Genomic DNA, 18327 nt, shown 5'->3' with positions numbered 1-18327 from the left:
TCTTTCAATCATTTAAAATAAGACATCCCTACCATTTTTGCTGCATTTTGTTTTTCCTCAACTCCCTTCAATTGGTCAATATCTTTACAGCAGTGGTCTCCAACCTTTTTACGCTCAGGACTAAGTTAAGGCCTCGGGAGCTTGCGAACAGGACAACAGCGATGGATGGTGATTACCTGCATGGTGTGTGCCATGTTTGTCTTCCTCCCAGAAGAAAGAACAGATTTCATCTGCACTAAGTGCAAGCTGGTCGCCATTTTGGAAGAAAAAATTAGAGGACTGGAGGCCCAAGTATCGACCCTATGCTCGATCAGAGAGGATGAAGACTTCCTTGATAGAAGGCAACATTTAATCCTTCAAGCAACTGGCAGCATGTAACTCCTAGAAGGGGAAAAAAGCCAGCATGGGAATCCCCCAATGCTATAGAGTAAGTAATCGCTTTCAGGCTCTCTCCACAGGCTCTGCAGTGCTGAATGCTTTGGAAAGGACCTCACAAGGAAGAAATCGGAAGGGAACACCACCTACTGTAAGGCATAAGATGTGTAGTCTTAGGGATGGGGGTTCCACGGCCACCACCCCCAAAAGAAAACGACGGGTGGTGGTGGTCGGGGACTCCCTCCTAAGAGAGACTGAGCCATCCATCTGCCATCCGGACCTGGAATCTCGAGAGGTGTGCTGCTTACCGGGAGCTCGCATTCAGGATGTGACTGAGAGGCTTACCAAAGTGATCAAACGTTCAGATCGCTACCCCTTCCTGCTTCTTCACATGGGAACTAACGATACAGCCGAGAATGACCTTGAGCGGGTTACTGTGGATTATGTAGTTCTGGGAAGAAGGATCCAAGAACTCGGAGAGCAAGTGGTGTTCTCGCCCATCCTCTTTGTTGAAGGGAAAGGACTGGCCAGGGATCATCGAATTGAGAACGTAAATTCGTGGTTGCGCAGGTGGTGTCGCAGAGAGGGCTTTGGTTTCTTCGACCATGGGACTCTGTTCCGGGCACAAGGATTGTTAGAAAGAGATGGAATCCACCTAACGAAGAGAGGAAGGAGCATCTTCATGGGCAGGCTTGCAAACCTAGTGAGGAGGGATTTAAACAAGGTTTGTCGGGGGACAGTGACCAAAACCCTGAGGGGAGTGGGATAGTCAGATACCGGGAAGAAATGCAAGAAAGGAGGACCCCTGATTCAAATGGAGAAGATAGGGCGATCAACTGGTTATCTGAGGTGTTCGTACACTAATGAGAGAAGCCTGGGAAACAAACAGGGAGAACTGGAGGCCCTGGCCAAGTCCAAGAAATATCCCAATTAAATCATAACAGAGACTTGGTGGGATCACTCGTATGACTGGAGCGCTGTCATGGAAGGGTATAGACCGTTCAGGAAGAACAGGCAGGGGAGAAAAGGAGGAGGAGTGGCACTATATGTAAGAGAGCACTACGACTGCTCTGAACTCCAGTATAAAGAGGGAGAAAAACTTGTTGAGAGTCTATGGGTTAAGTTGAAAGGAACAAACAACAGCAGTGATGTGGAGGTTGGGGTCTGCTTCAGGCCACCGAATCAGGTGGATGAGGTAGATGAGGTTTTCTTTGGACAACTGAGAGAAGCTTCCAGATCGCACGCCCTGGTTCTCATGGAGGACTTTAATTCCTGACATCTGTTGGGAAACCAATGACGTTTTTGGAGAATGTTGGGGATAACTTCTTGACACAAGTGCTGAAGGATCTGACCAGGGGCTGTGCGCAGCTTGACCTTCTGCTCACAAACAGGGAGGAACTAATAGGGGAAGTAGAGGTGGGTGACAACCTGGGAAGCAGTGATCATGAGATGGTAGATTTCAGGATCCTGACCAAAGGAAGAAAAGAGAGTAGTAAAATACACACCTTGGACTTCAAAAAAGCAGATTTTGACTCCCTCAGAGACCTGATGGGCAGAATCCCCTGGGATGCTAACATGAAGGGGAAAGGAGTCCAGGACAGCTGGCAGTATTTGAAAGAAGCCTTACTGAAGGCACAGAAAGAAACCATCCCGACGCATAGCAAGAGAGGCAAACATGGTAGGAGGTCGGATTGGCTTACGGGGAAATCCTTGGTGAACTTAAGCACCAAAAGGAAGCTTACAAAAAGTGGAAACTTGGACAAATGACCAGGTAGGGGTTTAAATGTATAGTTCAAGAATGCCGGGGGGTTAACAGGAAGGTGAAAGCGCAAATGGAATTGCGACTGGCTAAGGATGTGAAGGATAACAAGAAAGATTTCTACAGGCACATTAACAAGAAGAAGGTGATCAGAGAGGGTGTGTGACCCCTACTGGATGAAGGGGGTAACCTAGTGACAGATGATGTGGTGAAAGCTGAAGTACTCAGTGCTTTCTCTGCGTCTGTATTCACGGACAAGGTGTGCTCCCGGACTAATTCGCTAAGTGACGCAAGATGGGATGAAGATCGACAGCCCTTGGTTTGTAAAGAACAGGTTAGGAACTATTTAGAAAAGTTAAATGCACACAAATCCATGGGTCCGGACTTAATGTATCTGAGGGTACTGAGGGTTGGTAAATGTCATTGAAGAGCCTTTGGCCATTATCTTTGAAAAGTCATGGAGATTGGGAGAAATCCTGGATGACTGGAAAAAGGCAAATGTAGTGCCCATCTTCAAAAAAGGGAAGAAGGACAATCCAGGGAACTATAGGCCTGTCAGTCTTACCTCGGTTCCTGGAAAAATCATGGAAGGGATCCTAAAGGAATCCATTTTGAGGCACTTGGAAGAGAGGAAAGAGATTAGGAATAGTCAGCATGGATTCACAAAGGGAAAGTCATGCGTTACCAATCTGATTAGCTTCTATGATGAGGTGGCTGGCTCTGTGGATGTGGGAAAGTCAGTGGCTGTGATATACCTTGACTTTAGCAAGGCTTTTGATACGGTCTCCCACAATATTCTTGCCAGCAAGTTAAGGGAATGTGGATTGGATAAATGGACAGTAAAATGGATAGAAAGATGGCTAGAAGGCTGGGCCCAGCGGGTAGTGATCAATGGCTTGATGTCAGGATGGCGGTCGGTTTCTAGCAGAGTGCCCCAAGGTTCGGTTTGGTTCTAGGACCAGTTTTGTTCAATATCTTTATTAATGACCTGGATGAGGAGATGGATTGCACCCTCAGCAAGTTTGCGGATGACACTAAGCTAGGGGGAGAGGTAGATATGCTTGAGGGCAGAGAGAGGGTCCAGAGTGACTTAGACAAATTGGAGGATTGGGCCACAAGAAATCTGATGAGGTTCAACAAGGGCAAGTGCAGAGTCCTGCACTTGGGACGGAAGAATCCCAAGCATAGTTACAAGCTGGGGACCAACCACTTAAGTAATAGTTCTGCAGAAAAGGACTTGGGGGTTACAGTGGAGCTACGTCTACATTGGCATCCCTTTCCGGAAAAGGGATGCTAACGAGACAAATCGCAATTGCAAATCCGCGTGGGATTTAAATATCCCCCGCGGCATTTGCATTTACATGGCTGCCGCTTTTTACCGGCTGGGGGATAAGCCGGAGAAAAGCGCCAGTCTAGACGCGATTCTCCGGAAAAGCAGCCCTTTTCTGGAGGATTTCTTATTCCTACTTTCAAGTAGGGCTTATTTTCCGGAGAATCGCGTCTAGACTGGTGCTTTTCTCCGGCTTATCCCCCAGCCGGAAAAAAGCGGCAGCCATGTAAATACAAATGCCGCGGGGGATATTTAAATCCCCCACGGATTTGCAATTCTGATTTGTCTCATTAGCATCCCTTTTCCGGAAAGGGATGCCAATGTAGATGTAGCCCGGATGAGAAGCTGGACATGAGTCAACAGTGTGCCCTTGTGGCCAAGAAGGCTAATGGCATATTAGGTTGCACTAAGAGGAGCATTGCCAGCAGATCCAGAGATGTCATTATACCCCTTTATACAGCTCTGGTGAGGTCACATCTGGAGTATTGTGTCCAGTTCTGGGGTCCCCACTACAAAAAGGATGTGGAAGCATTGGAGAGGGTCCAGCGGAGGGCAACCAAAATGATTAGGGGGCTGGAGCATATGACTTATGAGGAGAGGCTGAGGGAGTTGGGTCTGTTTAGTCTGCAGAAGCGAAGAGTGAGGGGGGATTTGATAGCAGACTTCAACTTCCTGAAGGGAAGTTCCAAAGAGGATGGAGAGAGGCTGTTCTCAGTAGTGACAGATGGTAGAACAAGGAGCAATGGTCTCAATTTGTGGTGGGAGAGGTCCAGATTGGATATTAGGAAAAACTATTTCACTAGGAGGGTAATGAAGCACTGGAATGGGTTACCTAGGGAAGCAGTGGAGTCCCCATCCCTAGAGGTGTTTAAGTCTCGGCTTGACAAAGCCCTGGCTGGGTTGATTTAGTTGGGATTGGTCCTGCCTAGAGTAAGGGGCTGGACTTGATGACCTTCTCTGGTCTCTTCCAGCTCTATGGTTCTATGATTCTATGAACTCTTCTGGGGTTCCAGGGTTAGTGGATTTTGTGGACCCCTCTACACTCTGAGGTGGGGCCAAAATGAGGGATCCATTGTGTGGGACAGGGCTGCAAGTAAGTGGGATAGAGATGGGGGTGCAGAATCTGTGTGGAAAGTAGGGTAGAGGAGTAGGGTTAGGTATCTGGCCAGGAGGTAGATATCTGGCCAGGAGCAGGGGGGCAGAAGCAGGGTGCTGGTGGGGGTCTGGCCAGGGAACACCTCCTCATAATCGACTGGCTGTGCCCCTGCGAGCGACCAGTTGATTACAATCAACTGGTGATGATGATGATGGTTTAGACTGATTAGCAGAAAAATGTTATGGCTGGTGAGGTTTGTTAGTCTGTGGAATACTGCAGTCTTCCAAAAGAAGTGGTAGCACCTAGTACTGTACAATGTAAGGATGTTAAGTATTGACTAATTGAATAGTCAATGCATTTTGCATCTACTATTTGATTAGTTGATAGGGTGCCTCTGCCTTTGAAGAGTAGCAACAGCTCTAGGGCTATACTTCAAAGGTGAAAGCGCTGTGTGGAGCCCAGGATCAGCTGGGGACTCCCCCACTGACCCCGGGCTCCATGCAGTGCTGGGGAAATGATTGTCAACTATCCTGTCGACTATTCTATAAGCATCCCTAGTACAATGAAGTTCTGCTCCATGACTTCCAGGCTTATTGGCATGATGGCAAAACAAATAATAAATAATGTCCACAATAATGTCCACAATATGTTTCAAATATAAACTGGATTCATCCATTTCAATGTAAATGAGGCACAATCTACAGAATAGAAAACAGTCCTGTGGTGACTGTGAGATGGACTAATTATATAAACAAGGATCTTCTCTTTCTTTTCTGTATATATTTGAAATTGTAAAACTTATACAAGGGAAAGCTTTCACTGGTGCTAGAGAGAGTGACCTGCCACATACATCTGGGGCTGAGAGGTGTAGAAAAGTAACAATGATAAAATAGGATTTTTGTTTTAAAAAATAAAACCAGGAAGACTTGCTAAAATTGGAAAATAGTTTAATATACGTTGGTGATCCTATGATGAGGAGAACATAAAGTGCTTTAAATTATTAACCAATTAAATTTTCAAAACATATGCACTCCCACTGACAGCAGTTCCAGGCCCTAGATCAGAACAGTCAATAAGCCCCCACGCACGCATAAGTTGCACCTGCACAGACGTGGTCTGCCTATACTGTCTGATGCCAGGTGATGCTGCCAACATAGCCAGGGCTTCCATATGCTGGCCTGCTAGGGTGGCCAACTGTCTACTTGCACAAGCCCCACACTCCCCGTCCTGCCTCTTCTTTGATGCCACTCCCCTGTCCTGCTCCTTCTTGGAGGCCCCAATCCTGCTCTCTCCGTTCCCCTGTCTGTTGTTTGAGCTCTCTTTCCCTCACTCGCTTTCACCAGGATGGGGCAGGGAATTGGGATTCAGAGAGGGCGTGGGCTCTGGCAGGGCAGCGCTTACCTGAGGTGTCTCCTAAAAGTGACCAACACATCTCTCTGGCTCCTAGGCAGGAGGGCTGGGAGGCTTCCACGCACTACAGCTTGCAGGCACTTCCCTGCTGCATGGTTCCTGGCCAATGGGAGCCATTGAGTCAGTGTTTGACATGAGGTCAGGTGCGTAGATACCCTCCCCTTGCCCCCAGGGCCACAGGGCTGGTGCTATTCACTCCCAGGAGTGGCATAGAGTAAGAATGGGCAGGAAGTTTGCCTTAGCCCTGCTGCACTTCTGATGGTGGTGGCGGCTGGTGGCCTCCATGTCCTTTTTAAATGGCAGAGTTGAGAGAGTCCAGATCTGATTCTCAGCTCAATTGTGGGCAAAATGTTCAAACTTAAATGTTTTTTCAGGAACTAAATAAATAGAAAATCTATTAAAGGTACTGAACACTGTCAATGACCCTATGAAAATCAGGCTGTTTTTCTTTTGCTGCCTAAATATGGATTTCAAAGCCTAATTTGAGGCACCTATATTGGATTAATAGAATTTACCATCTTTCTTTTTTTCAGAAGTGATCTAATAATTTAAAAGAAGCATTCATCTTATTTTAGAAAGCTAAAATCTGTCTTCTAAAAACTTGTTCACAGAGTAAGTGTAAGGCTTATATACCCCTTAAATATCATTATGTCCTCAGAAGTAGTGTTTCATCAGTGCAAAGTTTGTATGTTGTTTTTCCATATAGGGATCAATTTAATACCAAATATGAAATGCATGCAATTTTGATTGATTTATAATACTGTATGTCTTCTGTTTCATTGTCTGATTATATATTTATATTTAGTATAACAGGATTTACCAGACATTAAAGTACAGAATACTCTTGTGAATTAGAACCCTCTAATTCATCATGCACAATTCAGCAAAAGCCATTTAGTAGATTATTTTACAGTATGCTACTATTTCCTTTAAAACATTCATTAAGACAAGTTAATGGGCTTGCATTATTATTTGTGATATGCTTGGTAAAGTATCAAGAAATATGTTTTCTCAACCTAGTTTTGAAATTCTTTTATCGTTTTCTGTGGTTTGTGCTGTAAGCAAGTAAAATATTCTCTAGCTATGTGTAAAACACTTATTGTCTTTTGTTATAAGGCAACAATAAGGGAAGGTAGGAATTTTGGCTCTTTCTTTTTAACTCAAAGAGAAAATATACCTAAACATATATTGACTTTAAGAACAGCCATGCTAGGTCAGACTAAAGGCCCATCTATCCCAGTATCTTGTCTGCTGACAATGGCCAATGCCAAATGCCCCAGAGAGAGTGAACACAACCGATAATCATCATGTGATCCCTCTCCTGTCATCCATTTCCAGACAAACAGAGGCTAAGAATACCATTCCTACCAATCCTGGCTAATAACCGTTGATGGACCTAACCTCCATGAATTTATTTAACTCTTTTTTTGACCCCTGTTCAAGTCCTGCTCTTCAGAACATCCTCTTGCAAGGAGTTCCACAGGTTGACTGTGCGCTGTGTGAAGAAAAATTTCCTTTTGTTTGTTTTAAGCCTGTTACCTATTAATTACATTTGATGACCCCTAGTTCTTATATTGTGGGAATTGGTAAATAACTTTTCCTTATTCACTTTTTCCACACCAATTGTGATTTTATAGACCTCTATCATATTCCCCTTTATCCTCCTCTTTTCAAAGCTGAAAAGTCCAACTCTTTTTAATCTCTCTTCATATGGGACCAGTTCCAAACACCTAATCCTTTTTTGTTGCCTTTCTCTGAACCTTTTCCAATGCCAATATATCTTTTTGGAGATGAGGCGAGCACATCTGGATGTAGTATTCAAGATTTGGGTGTATCATGGTTTTATAAAGAGACAATAAGATATTCTCGGTCTTACACTCTATCCCCTTTTTTAATGGTTCCTAACATTTTTTGCTTTTTATTTTTTTATTTTTATTTTTTATTGCTGCTACATACTGAGTGGATGTTTTCTTTAGCTTTTCTTTCCAATAGTCATAGGAAAGTAGGAGTGAAGGGGATCTTGAGAGGTCACCTAATCCAGACTCTTGCTCAGAGGTCAGGACTAAATATATTTTGACTATCTCTGACAGCTATTTTTCCAACCTGGTTTTAAAAACCTCCAGTGCTGGAGATGCCACAGACTAAATTGGGGATCTGTTCTGGGGTTTAAGTATCAGCTGTTCCTCGATTTGTAACAAATTGTTTCTGATTGTGTTTCCTAAACAGCGAGAGGTTCAATCTTAGCCCCCAACAAGCTTTAAGTCTGAATTTGAGTCTTGAATAACGGGTGCAATATGTAGCTGGCATGTGGCAGCATCAGATGGAGGCACAGTATTTGTACATACATTTCTTGGGTGTTAAGAGTGGAATCACTGAGCATAGCTCATGTTCTGGGGTTTCATGAATGTGATCTATTTTAAACATAGAAAATTAATAGAGCAAATGGATTTTAAACCTGAGGGCTTCACAGTAATGGAATATTCTAATATTTCATTTTTTATCTGTTCCTTTGAGAAATTATAGATTTCATAGTTTGAATTCATTTATATTTCACATATTTCTAGTAATTAAATATGAAGCTGATGTCTTCAAATCTAATTTAAAATCAGATTTTTCCACTTGCAAGTTACTGAATAGATTTTACGGCAGTGCTTACTGTGGCAGGCCCCCCTCCCGCCTTCTCAGTAATGATGTTTGGAGCCAATCTCATGTTGTTAGTTCTTACAAATACTCCCATTGAGTTAATTATGTGAAGAGGATTAGGCCCCATTTGAGCGATCTTGAATAATGGGTGAAATACTAGTCTCATTGAAGTAAATGGTAGCTTTACTATTGACTTCGCTGAGGCAAAGAGTTCCTCTCTTTCTTATATGGCTAACTCTTCTCTGTTCTGATACTATTCAGACCTTTTGGCTGCAGTGGTTTTTGGGAACAGGATTTAATTTATTTATGCTGCAGATTGTTAAACTTTTACTTTTTTTGTATTTTAACAGCAACAGTTTCACAATTACTCGTCTGTAAATTATTCTGATTATGCTTTTTTACTTAAGGGTAGCTTTATTCTTCCCCAAGTCCAGTTTTTAAATAGATTAAATTGATATTCAGGTTCTGTATGTGTACTTTGAGTTCAGTGTGCAAATCTTGCATTGATCTCCTAATACCAGCCCCTTTCCAACCCACCACACTTGCTTGGCCCCATCTACTTTCTCCACTCCCATCACCACCACCTTCTATCTCCTCTGTGTTCCAGACAGAATATAATACTGCTTGAGCACCAGCAGAGAGAACATTGGGTGACTGTCTTCCTGGTCTCAGTTCTGGTGTTTGATGCTACAGCTTCTGGAATTGGCAAGTGCAGAGAGGCTGTAGCATGTCCTGTTCAAATGGAACTTGGAAAATTCACCTGTCAGGCCTCTACTGACTACATGCAAGCTGTCTCTACGTGCATGCTGGTTTATAAACAGAGAAAGCTAACAGTGTTTGGACACCCCCCCCCCCCCCAAAAAAAAAAAGTACTACTTTGTCAGAACCTAAACTTTTTGTGGAAAGGTTTCTGAAGAAAGGCAGGAGGCATATGTATATGGGGAGAGATGATTAGCCAAAAGCCCAGTGGACAGGACAAACATCCGGTCATATAGGAGACACAGGTTCAAGTCCTTGCTCTGAATCAGCCAGAGCAGAAACTTTTTCATCCCACATGAGTGTTCACGAGGATGTTACCTGCTCTGGGGTGTGTACTTGGTTTTTCATAAAGAAAAATTGTTAGAGCTTGACTCTTTTGCCTCAATGTTTAATGGGAATATTTTGAAATCTCTATTTTATGGGATAAGGGAAAAATATCTCTTTCTACCCAACTTCTAAATAATCTCTACCAAAATCTGGGAGATTTTTCCATTTCCCTGTTCCAAAGAGAGAAGGCATTAGAACTTTGCAACACTTGGGGAAATGGTTTGAAGGTGGGCAAACCAACATATTTCTGAGGAAAATAATGAACTATTTTTGCTAAAAGTTCCAAAAATGTTCAGCCTAGGGCAGATGATTAGTATGGCCAATTTCAGCATGGATGGGTAAAGTTTGGCAACGTTTGAAGGAACTGAAAACTGGGCTTTATAATAGAAGTCATTTGGCAACTTCACCTGTTTACACTGCTACTACCTCTGTCTATAACTGAGCCCAAAATGTTTCTCAGTTCAGAAATCTTTGAAAATTTCTACATGTATCTCAGACCTTTTCTCCAGTTTGTCGAGATCATTTTGAATTATGACTCTATACTGCAAAGCAGTTGCAACTCCTCCCAGCGTGGTATCATATGCAAACTTAATAATCATACTTTCTATGCAAAGATCTAAATCGTTGATGAAGATATTGAACAGAACCGGTCCCAAAACAGATTCCTGCGGACCCAACTTTTTATGCTTTTCCAGCAGGATTGTGAACTGTTAATGACTACTCTCTGAGAACGGTTATCCAGCCATTTATGCACCCACCCTATAATAGCCTTAAAGTAGTTTGCTTGCAAGAGGTGATGCTCACAAACATATCTGGATATTTTCAGAGGAAATTCTTAAATATTAACCAATAGTAACTTAGATGTAGCAAAAAGGAAGCTTTTGAAGATCAAATTTGATTGTATGGGACCAAGTTAAAATCTGAGGAAGTAAGTGGAAACTTAAAAGCAATCTGGGCAAAAAGTGGATACAAAACTATGTACAAAAAGGCTCTAATTCAAATCAGAAAGTTAAGAAGCTGGCTTTCTCTGAAATTAGTTTTCATTTTGTTTCTGAGAGTGTCAGTGTCTTTCCTCAAGAAGCAAGATGGTGTATCTAACTTCCAGGTGCCATTAATACTTCAGATATTTCACTGTAAGTTATGGGGATTCCTGTGAATGTTATATAATGGGAAATTTAACTTTAGGCCTAGATTTTTTTTCTCATGCAAGAATATACCTCTTCTAACTTTTTTCTCTTCCTTTTTTTTAGTTTCAGCTCAGATTTTGAATTTGTATCTGCTGAATTCATTTATCTTTCAATAGATTTTGCAAATATCCAAACCAAGTTATAAATCTCTGATGCTGATGTTTACTAGAATCTGTAATACACAATGATGCTTTACACTAATGATGTGTACAGTTCATTTGCTATAATCATATTTTGTATCTTATTCCCATAGATTAAAATAAATTAAATATTAATACATTTTGTATAATCAACCCATCATTTTTAGAGGATTTTTCTAATTTTCTGCACTTTAATCTAGTGTTACATGGATCCTTAATAAGGCTTTTCTTTGTCATTGATTTCTTCTAGCTGTAATGAACTTTGGTCTTAAATTCACCCATTTTACATATGCTACCATCTTTTACAACTCTATAATATGATTGGAGAACAAATTACTCTTATTGTCTAGGATTTTCAGTGTTCTTTCATTGTGGCAAAATGATTTTGTCAGACAAAAGTAGTCGTCAGAGACCCAGATGATTTAGTCTTGCCTCTTTCCAACTACCGTTGTGAACTACTAATGTTATCATATTAAGGAATAGGTGCTACATGGATTGCTAAAGCAGGGCTCTGTATTACTCTTCAGCAACTTTGGCCTGCTGTTCAAGGAATGTTTTGGTTATTTTGTCATTGGTATCTTCCTAGTGGGAGGATAAGTGCAAGGGTACAGGGTCTAAAATGGAGGTCTTATGGAGTCAGGGTAGTTAATTGAACCTTCAGACAAAAGAGGCAAAGGTACTGAAATTAAGTGCTAGGGAAGGAAAGAGAGATTCTTCTTCACAATCTCCCTGAAGAAAACAGATGACCTGTACTAGAAGGACAGACTGATCTCACTGCATCAATCAAGCTTCTAAACCCCAGCATGGACAATGCTAGTACGATAAAAGAATTCTTCCATTGACCGCCACTGAAAGATGGCTTTACTGTAGTAACTGAAGAAACCCTTCCATCACTGTGAGGATCTATACCACAGCAGTGTAGCTGGGCCATTATAATGTATCTAATGTAGGCATACCCTCACACTTTCAAACTCTCCCAAAGTCTCCCTTTGAACTTTGTCTGTACATTAAAGCCGCAATTTAATTTTAGTCTTTTTATTCACCACCATATGTGACTGAAGAATAAAGTAGGTTTACATAATTCATCTTCCTCTTTGTCAGATTCTGTAAAACCTTCCTAGCTTTGGAGACACACAAACTTTCAAGTTCAGACTAGAACATCTGTGCTTCAAACTTCCTGCTTCGAGAAGCCCACGTTATTTGATATTTGTGGGCTCGTGGGGCAATATTCAAAACCAAAAGTGCAAAAAAAAATCAAAATTAGCATTTCCTTCTTTTTCACTAACCACAGTTTTTATGCTTCCTTCAAGTGCATTGTTGTGAGATGAATATCACTTATGGCTATGGAAATGAAGCTGTGTTGTGGAACAGTGCCTACATAGCAGTGGAGATGTCTGTCCCTTCAGTTGTGTACAGTGCTGGAAAACAGTACACACAAACAGCTCTAGGCTCTGATTCTGGACTCTTGTGCACATCAATCATTCTGTCGGTGGCACTAGTCATAGATAGGACCCTGTTTAGGACACTTCTGAAATTCTGTAGACAAAAATTTGGCTGAGGAATTTGACTGTTGCTGCAGAATTGTGCTTCACAATCTTCCCTTTCATTTGTAATTTTGTGCTTAGCCCTTCTGGTCATGGTACAAATGTCAGAAATATGAACTGAATGGTAATTAAAGCAGTGTGCCTGTTTGAGTCTATAAAAAGGCTGAAACATTAACTCGGGGGCTACATCTATACTACGATCCTCTTCCACAAGAGGAAATGCAAATAGAGCGCTCATTTGTGTATGTCATACTCTCATTTGCATTTCTTCCTCCAGGTCCCTTTTGCACAAGAGATTTTTGCGCAAAAAATCCCTTTTGCGCAAGAGTCATTCTTCGTCATTTTCCTCTTTTGGCTCAGTGATTCTGTAGCCATAAGAACTTAGAATATTTCCATAGAATTATCCATTTTTCTGCAACCATATGCCTGATAACTTTGTTTGATCTGAGGAAGTGGGTCTGGCCCACGAAAGCTCATCATCTAATAAACCATCTTGTTAGTCTTTAAAGTGCTACATTGTCCTGCATTATGCTTCAACTACCCCAGACTAACACGGCTACATCTCTATCACTATTCTTTCTCCCTGTTCTTCTGGATTTTTCTTGAAACTTCTTCTCCACAGCTTTCCCTTCAAGAGGCAGTTAATTGGCTCATTTCAGATTCCTGCTTCAATAAGGGTCATTGTGATAATCTAGTTAAATCTCCTGTAAAATAGAGACCATAGAACTTTTCCCAAAATAATTCCTAGAGCATATTTTCTACAATAAACATTTTGTCTTGATTTTAAAAAACAGCCAGTGATGGAGAATCCACCAGGACCCCGATGAACTGTTCCAATGGATAATTGCTCTCATCATTAATTTATTCCTTATTTTCAGGTTTGGTGGATGCTGCTTTCTCTGTGACAGGAAGCCATCCTATTGTTGAGACACTGACAGACATTAAAAATTCAGACCGTGAGATGGGAAAGCCAGAAATACAAGTTCATGAGCTAGACAGCGTACAGAAAATCACAATTGCCAAGGACTCTGGAGCCAGGGACATGAGCTGTTGCAACTAGAGCATTCCCCTTTCCTGGCTACACAGGAGGGGAAAGTTATTTTGTCCTGACTTCCTAGAAAACATTGGGCAAAGTCTAGGCTCATAGTGTGCTGTGTTTTCGTGGCACTCTCCAGGTGGACTAACCATTACAAAAAATAATAAAAAACGTTATTTCAATATTTAAAGCAGTGTGTGTTTGTGAAGGTGTAAAGATGTGGGCATGCAGGATGTTGTATGATGCTACAACAAAATTAATATTGCTGCAGAACATGAATTTCTGATGCACAATTTGCTGCAGAGTATATAAAGTCTGCTTAAGACTTTACAGGATACTGGCTGTAGTGTCTCAGACAAATTACTGCGTTAATAGCAGAACATAAGCTCTTTTTAACCTGAACCTCTTAGCTAGAATAGATATTTTCATCCTTTAGGTAAATGGTTCTATTTAATTCTTTTGAACGGGATGTGCTAGCATGAGGTAGATGGGTAGAAATTGCCTTGATCAACTTCTTCCATTCCTTCTTGGAATGAAGGAATGGAGTGCTAATCCCAAGAGGGCTCCACACTTTCTTTTATATCTATCTCTATCTCTATATCATATATGGCAGAGCTGAGAGCTATAAAAAGACTAGTATTTTAGAGACATTGAAAAGACTTGCATTAGGGGAAGGATGCTGTAACACCTTGCAGAGGAAAGAAGGCGCCTAATCTTCCCTGAGCAATTGGGCGGTTGTAGAGAAGAGTGAATGGTGCCTTCTTCCCAGGTGTCTGAAATCCTTTGAATAGCTGCAGGAACTCACACAAAGGATGAGAGATTTATGTGAGGGGAAATAGATTGAGAATACCTGGCCTGGAGCTGAATTTGTTTCAGATTGAATTAGGAAGTGTAGTGTTCCAGTGTCTGTTACAATTTCTTGGGGCATTCTGTCAAGTTTTCTAAAGGCATAATATATTCCTTTAGAAAATTCAAATAGCAAGGACAATGCATTGAACTAATAAGGAATGCTCTTTATGGAGTATACGTACCTTCATCTGTCTACTAACGGCCAATTCCCTTATAATGAATGGTGTTTGCCTCTCTCTTGCTTCAATGTTTGTAACATTGTGGTAATGTATTGTGGAGATATCTGCAAACTATTCTTAGGGATAATAATTTTTTATCTTGTCAAGGACTTGGAATATTTCTCACTCTAACACATTTGCAAAATGATGCAACTAAATTTTTCTCTAGGACAAAAAGGCTCTTCTCCTGGGGGTCTGAAATTTAACCCTGATTTCAGGGTCACTTCATGCATACTTTAATTTTTAGTCAATACTCAAAGTGTGCATGTTTGGGTTTGTGTGTGGCAGAGAGAGAGGATCAGTGTGTATAAATGGTGATATATTCCCTCACTCCCAAATGATAGCATATTTCTGTCACTTCTAAACTTAAGTTGTTTCCTTTCCAGAGGTTTTTGAAAGGCAGGAGTTACTGTAGGGAGCTATGCAAGGACTTAGGCTTTATATTCTGTATGGTGGTATTCATTGCTTTCTCTAAATGTCTGATGGATCTTTGAAGATTTAACCTTCTTTACTTACTGAAAACTTTGTTCAGTGTCTTTCATGCTGTTGTAACTAGATGCTCTCACTATTCTGAGGCATCTGTATAATTTTCCATTTTTGCAGTGTGTATTTTCACCTATTTAACGTTTAAACTTTGATATAACGTTGACTATGGAATAGCATGTCAACGGAAGAAAAAGCTGGATTCAGGTGGGAAATACATATGCAATATTTGTTTCAGATGTTCCTAGGTTCCAGCACATATCCTGAAATTCATGGTTATTTGCATGCAAAAGAGCCAGGGAAGAAATCATGGAAAAAATTATACTTTCTTTTGAGAAGATCTGGCCTGTATTTTTCCACTAAAGGGACATCAAAGGTAAGACTAGAATATGATAGAGAACAGTAAGCATAGGACAAGCATGTATTTTCATTTGCAGTACTTTTAACTAATTTTATTTCAGTCCATGGTAATGAATAGGAAACTTGGGATCAAGGTGGGTTTTTTGTCCTTTTTTGTCCATTCTAAGGATAAAACATGTGATTGGTGGGAATAAGGATATGTAATGAAAGGGTTTCAGAATAATTTCTTGTATAAACCAAAGTATTGTGGTCTAACAAGTCTGATTCATTCTGAATATATGAATTTAAATTTATTTTCCAGTCAGTCAACACGAGCTCTTTAAAAAGAAATTATGCTTTTCAGATCTACTGGTTGAGAATTCTGATGGGTGGGAACATAATCAAATCTTAGCTGTTGTTCCTGAATGTACCACTTGGATCAGTCTTTCAGAGCATTTATTTATTTTTAACCAAATAAGAGGAGCAAATTTGCAGGGGAAAAAAAGGTAAATTTGTAGGAAAACTTTTTTTACTATCACCATGTATCAATGACTCCTTATATTTTCTTTGTTCAATTTTTGTCCATACTGAAAGTATAACTAATGACACCTGTCTTAAACAGGGTGCACTGGAGATGAGAACTTTTATGTAATCCACTTTTTAAAAAAAAAAAAATTTTATGTTTGTCTGAACTAGTGTTAGTTGTCAACATATTTCCACAGCTGTACTCATTTAATTGAGGACAGACAAGTAAATAAAAGAAATTTTACTGCTATGCCCTTGAGGAATGGAATTAATATTTAGTTTGTGACTGGACATTAATTATTAAAATTTATTTTCTTTCTTCTGATGATGTGATTTAAACAATGGAATTTAAAATAAATTGCAAAATGACTTCAAAAGTTGTTACTTTTTAAGACTTAATCATTAAGCATTGGGGCTTAGATATCATGTATGTGTTGCTAGAAATCAGCTCATTGGTGCATCATATTTTTCTTCACAGAAAACAAAGGTGGGTTTTTTTTTTGGCTTTGTCTAGTTTGGGGCATTTTGCTCTGATGCAGCAGGTGAATGTTCAGTGGCCTTTTTGTTTATTTCTTCAGTTACTTCATCTTCTACTATCACAATATCAGGAAGGCTGCTATTTGGAAGAAGAAAACTATACTCATCTGATGCTCTTATTTGTATTTTTTCTTAAAGCTGTCTGCCTAAGAAGGAAAGTGTTTCCCTGAAAGTGTTCTGTGTAATTTACTCTTGTTAATTTTTATAAACTCATGAAAACAGCGAATATGGTATTTTTGTTTACAAGAGGAATGCTATTATTGTGTTTTAGGACACATGCAAAGAATGTCATTTAAAACAGCTATACAGTGTGTTCCCTTCCATCCCTTGTTTGTTTTGGGAGGAGCTGCTTATTCCTTTCAGCAAATAAAAACAATTCCTCTACCTGATCTCTTCACAAGGCAATGCTGGTTGACGAGCTAATCATCGTGTTATTCAGTCAAGGTTACATTTTAAAGTAGATTATAAATTCCTGCTTCTCTAAAAGTAGGTGGCCGATTGGTGTGACATTTCACACCAGGTTAGTTTTATACCCTTTTAATTTTCTGTGTAGTTTGGTTTTCGTTTCTCCTCATGCATTTTTAATAGGGTTTAGGCTCCGCCTGAATATTTTTCCTGTGAGGTGTGTTTCACTAAATTATATATCAAAAAATTATTAACACAAAGCTTGTTTGGAATTAGGGTTTTATCTCTTAAAGTGCAACAGGGAAGCACATTAAAAAATGTGAGGCCATTTTTAGCCATTGTTCACATTATATATGAAAATTTATGCACTCTGCACAAACCTTATTGATGAATGCCAGGTGCAAATTAACCTGATTAATAGGATTAGGTGCATGCAGATCTGATTGGACAAAATGCATATAAGGCTCATAAATTGAAATAATGTAACTTGATTGATGGGACAAGTTGTGGATGCATGTAAAATCATCTCCAGGGGTAGATGTCAAATTTTATCATATAACAGTAGTTCTGCCAACAGGTAAAATATTATTTTGCCACACTTGAAACCATTGCTTTACCTCTACCTTCTGCCCTCTAACCCTGAACATTTTTTTTTAAACCAAACTCCCTTTTTCCCACACAACCAACTATTTAGTATTGTTTTTAAGAGGGGGAGTAGATAAGCTGGTAAAGGCATGTGTGCAGAATAGTTAATGTAAGGGCAGCATTAAGATTGAAGTGCATTGTTTGTGATAGTAGTAAGGTATGTGCTTGAGATGGAAGCTCAGAGAATATGTACTGCTAGATAGCTTGATTTTAATCTTAATTTTTTGAGTTTGTCAGTCCTTGCGTGTGTATAGCAATTCTAACTGCTACCCACCAAACAGCTTCAAATTGAAATAGTATTAAAAATTTATCTTCTATCTGTGCTGGATGATCAGGTTAGCCTAGCTTTTGTGGTATGTGCATTACATGGTAATATGATAACTAGATAGGAATTTTTCCTCGATTTTTTTTTTTTTTTTTTAAATGTCATGTATTTCCAAGTGATGTATTTATCATAAATAGTTTACAGTGTGTATATATATGCATATTCTGTTTTTCATCCACATCCTTATTATAATTTCATTCATCAGTTTATAATAAAGTAACAGGCCTAATTGTGTTATATTACTTTTCCTTTCAGGAACCAAGGCATCTGCAGTTTTTCAGTGAATTCAGCAGTAGTGATATGTATATGTCTTTGGCAGGCAAAAAGATGTCTGGAACACCAACAAACTATGGATTCTGTTTTAAGGTACAGGCTTAATATTTTGATAGAAATAT

The 18327-nt window shown here is 40.1% G+C and overlaps 1 protein-coding gene across 5 annotated transcripts in view; it reads left to right on the top strand.

Annotated features, from left to right (window-relative positions):
• The window catches only part of GRB14 (growth factor receptor bound protein 14), an 88545-nt gene that overhangs the window by 54335 nt on the left and 15883 nt on the right, over positions 1-18327 (top strand). For all 5 annotated transcript variants that reach the window (XR_012905197.2, XR_012905196.2, XM_075933511.2 and 2 more), the window contains exons 6-7: positions 15395-15532; positions 18188-18298. Coding sequence is in view for 3 of the 5 variants with exons in the window: in XM_075933511.2 (XP_075789626.2) it covers positions 15395-15532; positions 18188-18298 (249 nt within the window). In the remaining 2 variants the exon portion in view is untranslated. The remainder of the gene's footprint in view (positions 1-15394; positions 15533-18187; positions 18299-18327) is intronic.

The sequence above is a fragment of the Pelodiscus sinensis genome, chromosome 7, assembly GCF_052426305.1.
Source record: "Pelodiscus sinensis isolate ZL-2025 chromosome 7, ASM5242630v1, whole genome shotgun sequence".
Classification (NCBI taxonomy): Eukaryota; Metazoa; Chordata; order Testudines; family Trionychidae; genus Pelodiscus; species Pelodiscus sinensis.
Note: the sequence above shows the minus strand (reverse complement) of the source record. Positions and strands in the feature narration are given on the sequence as shown.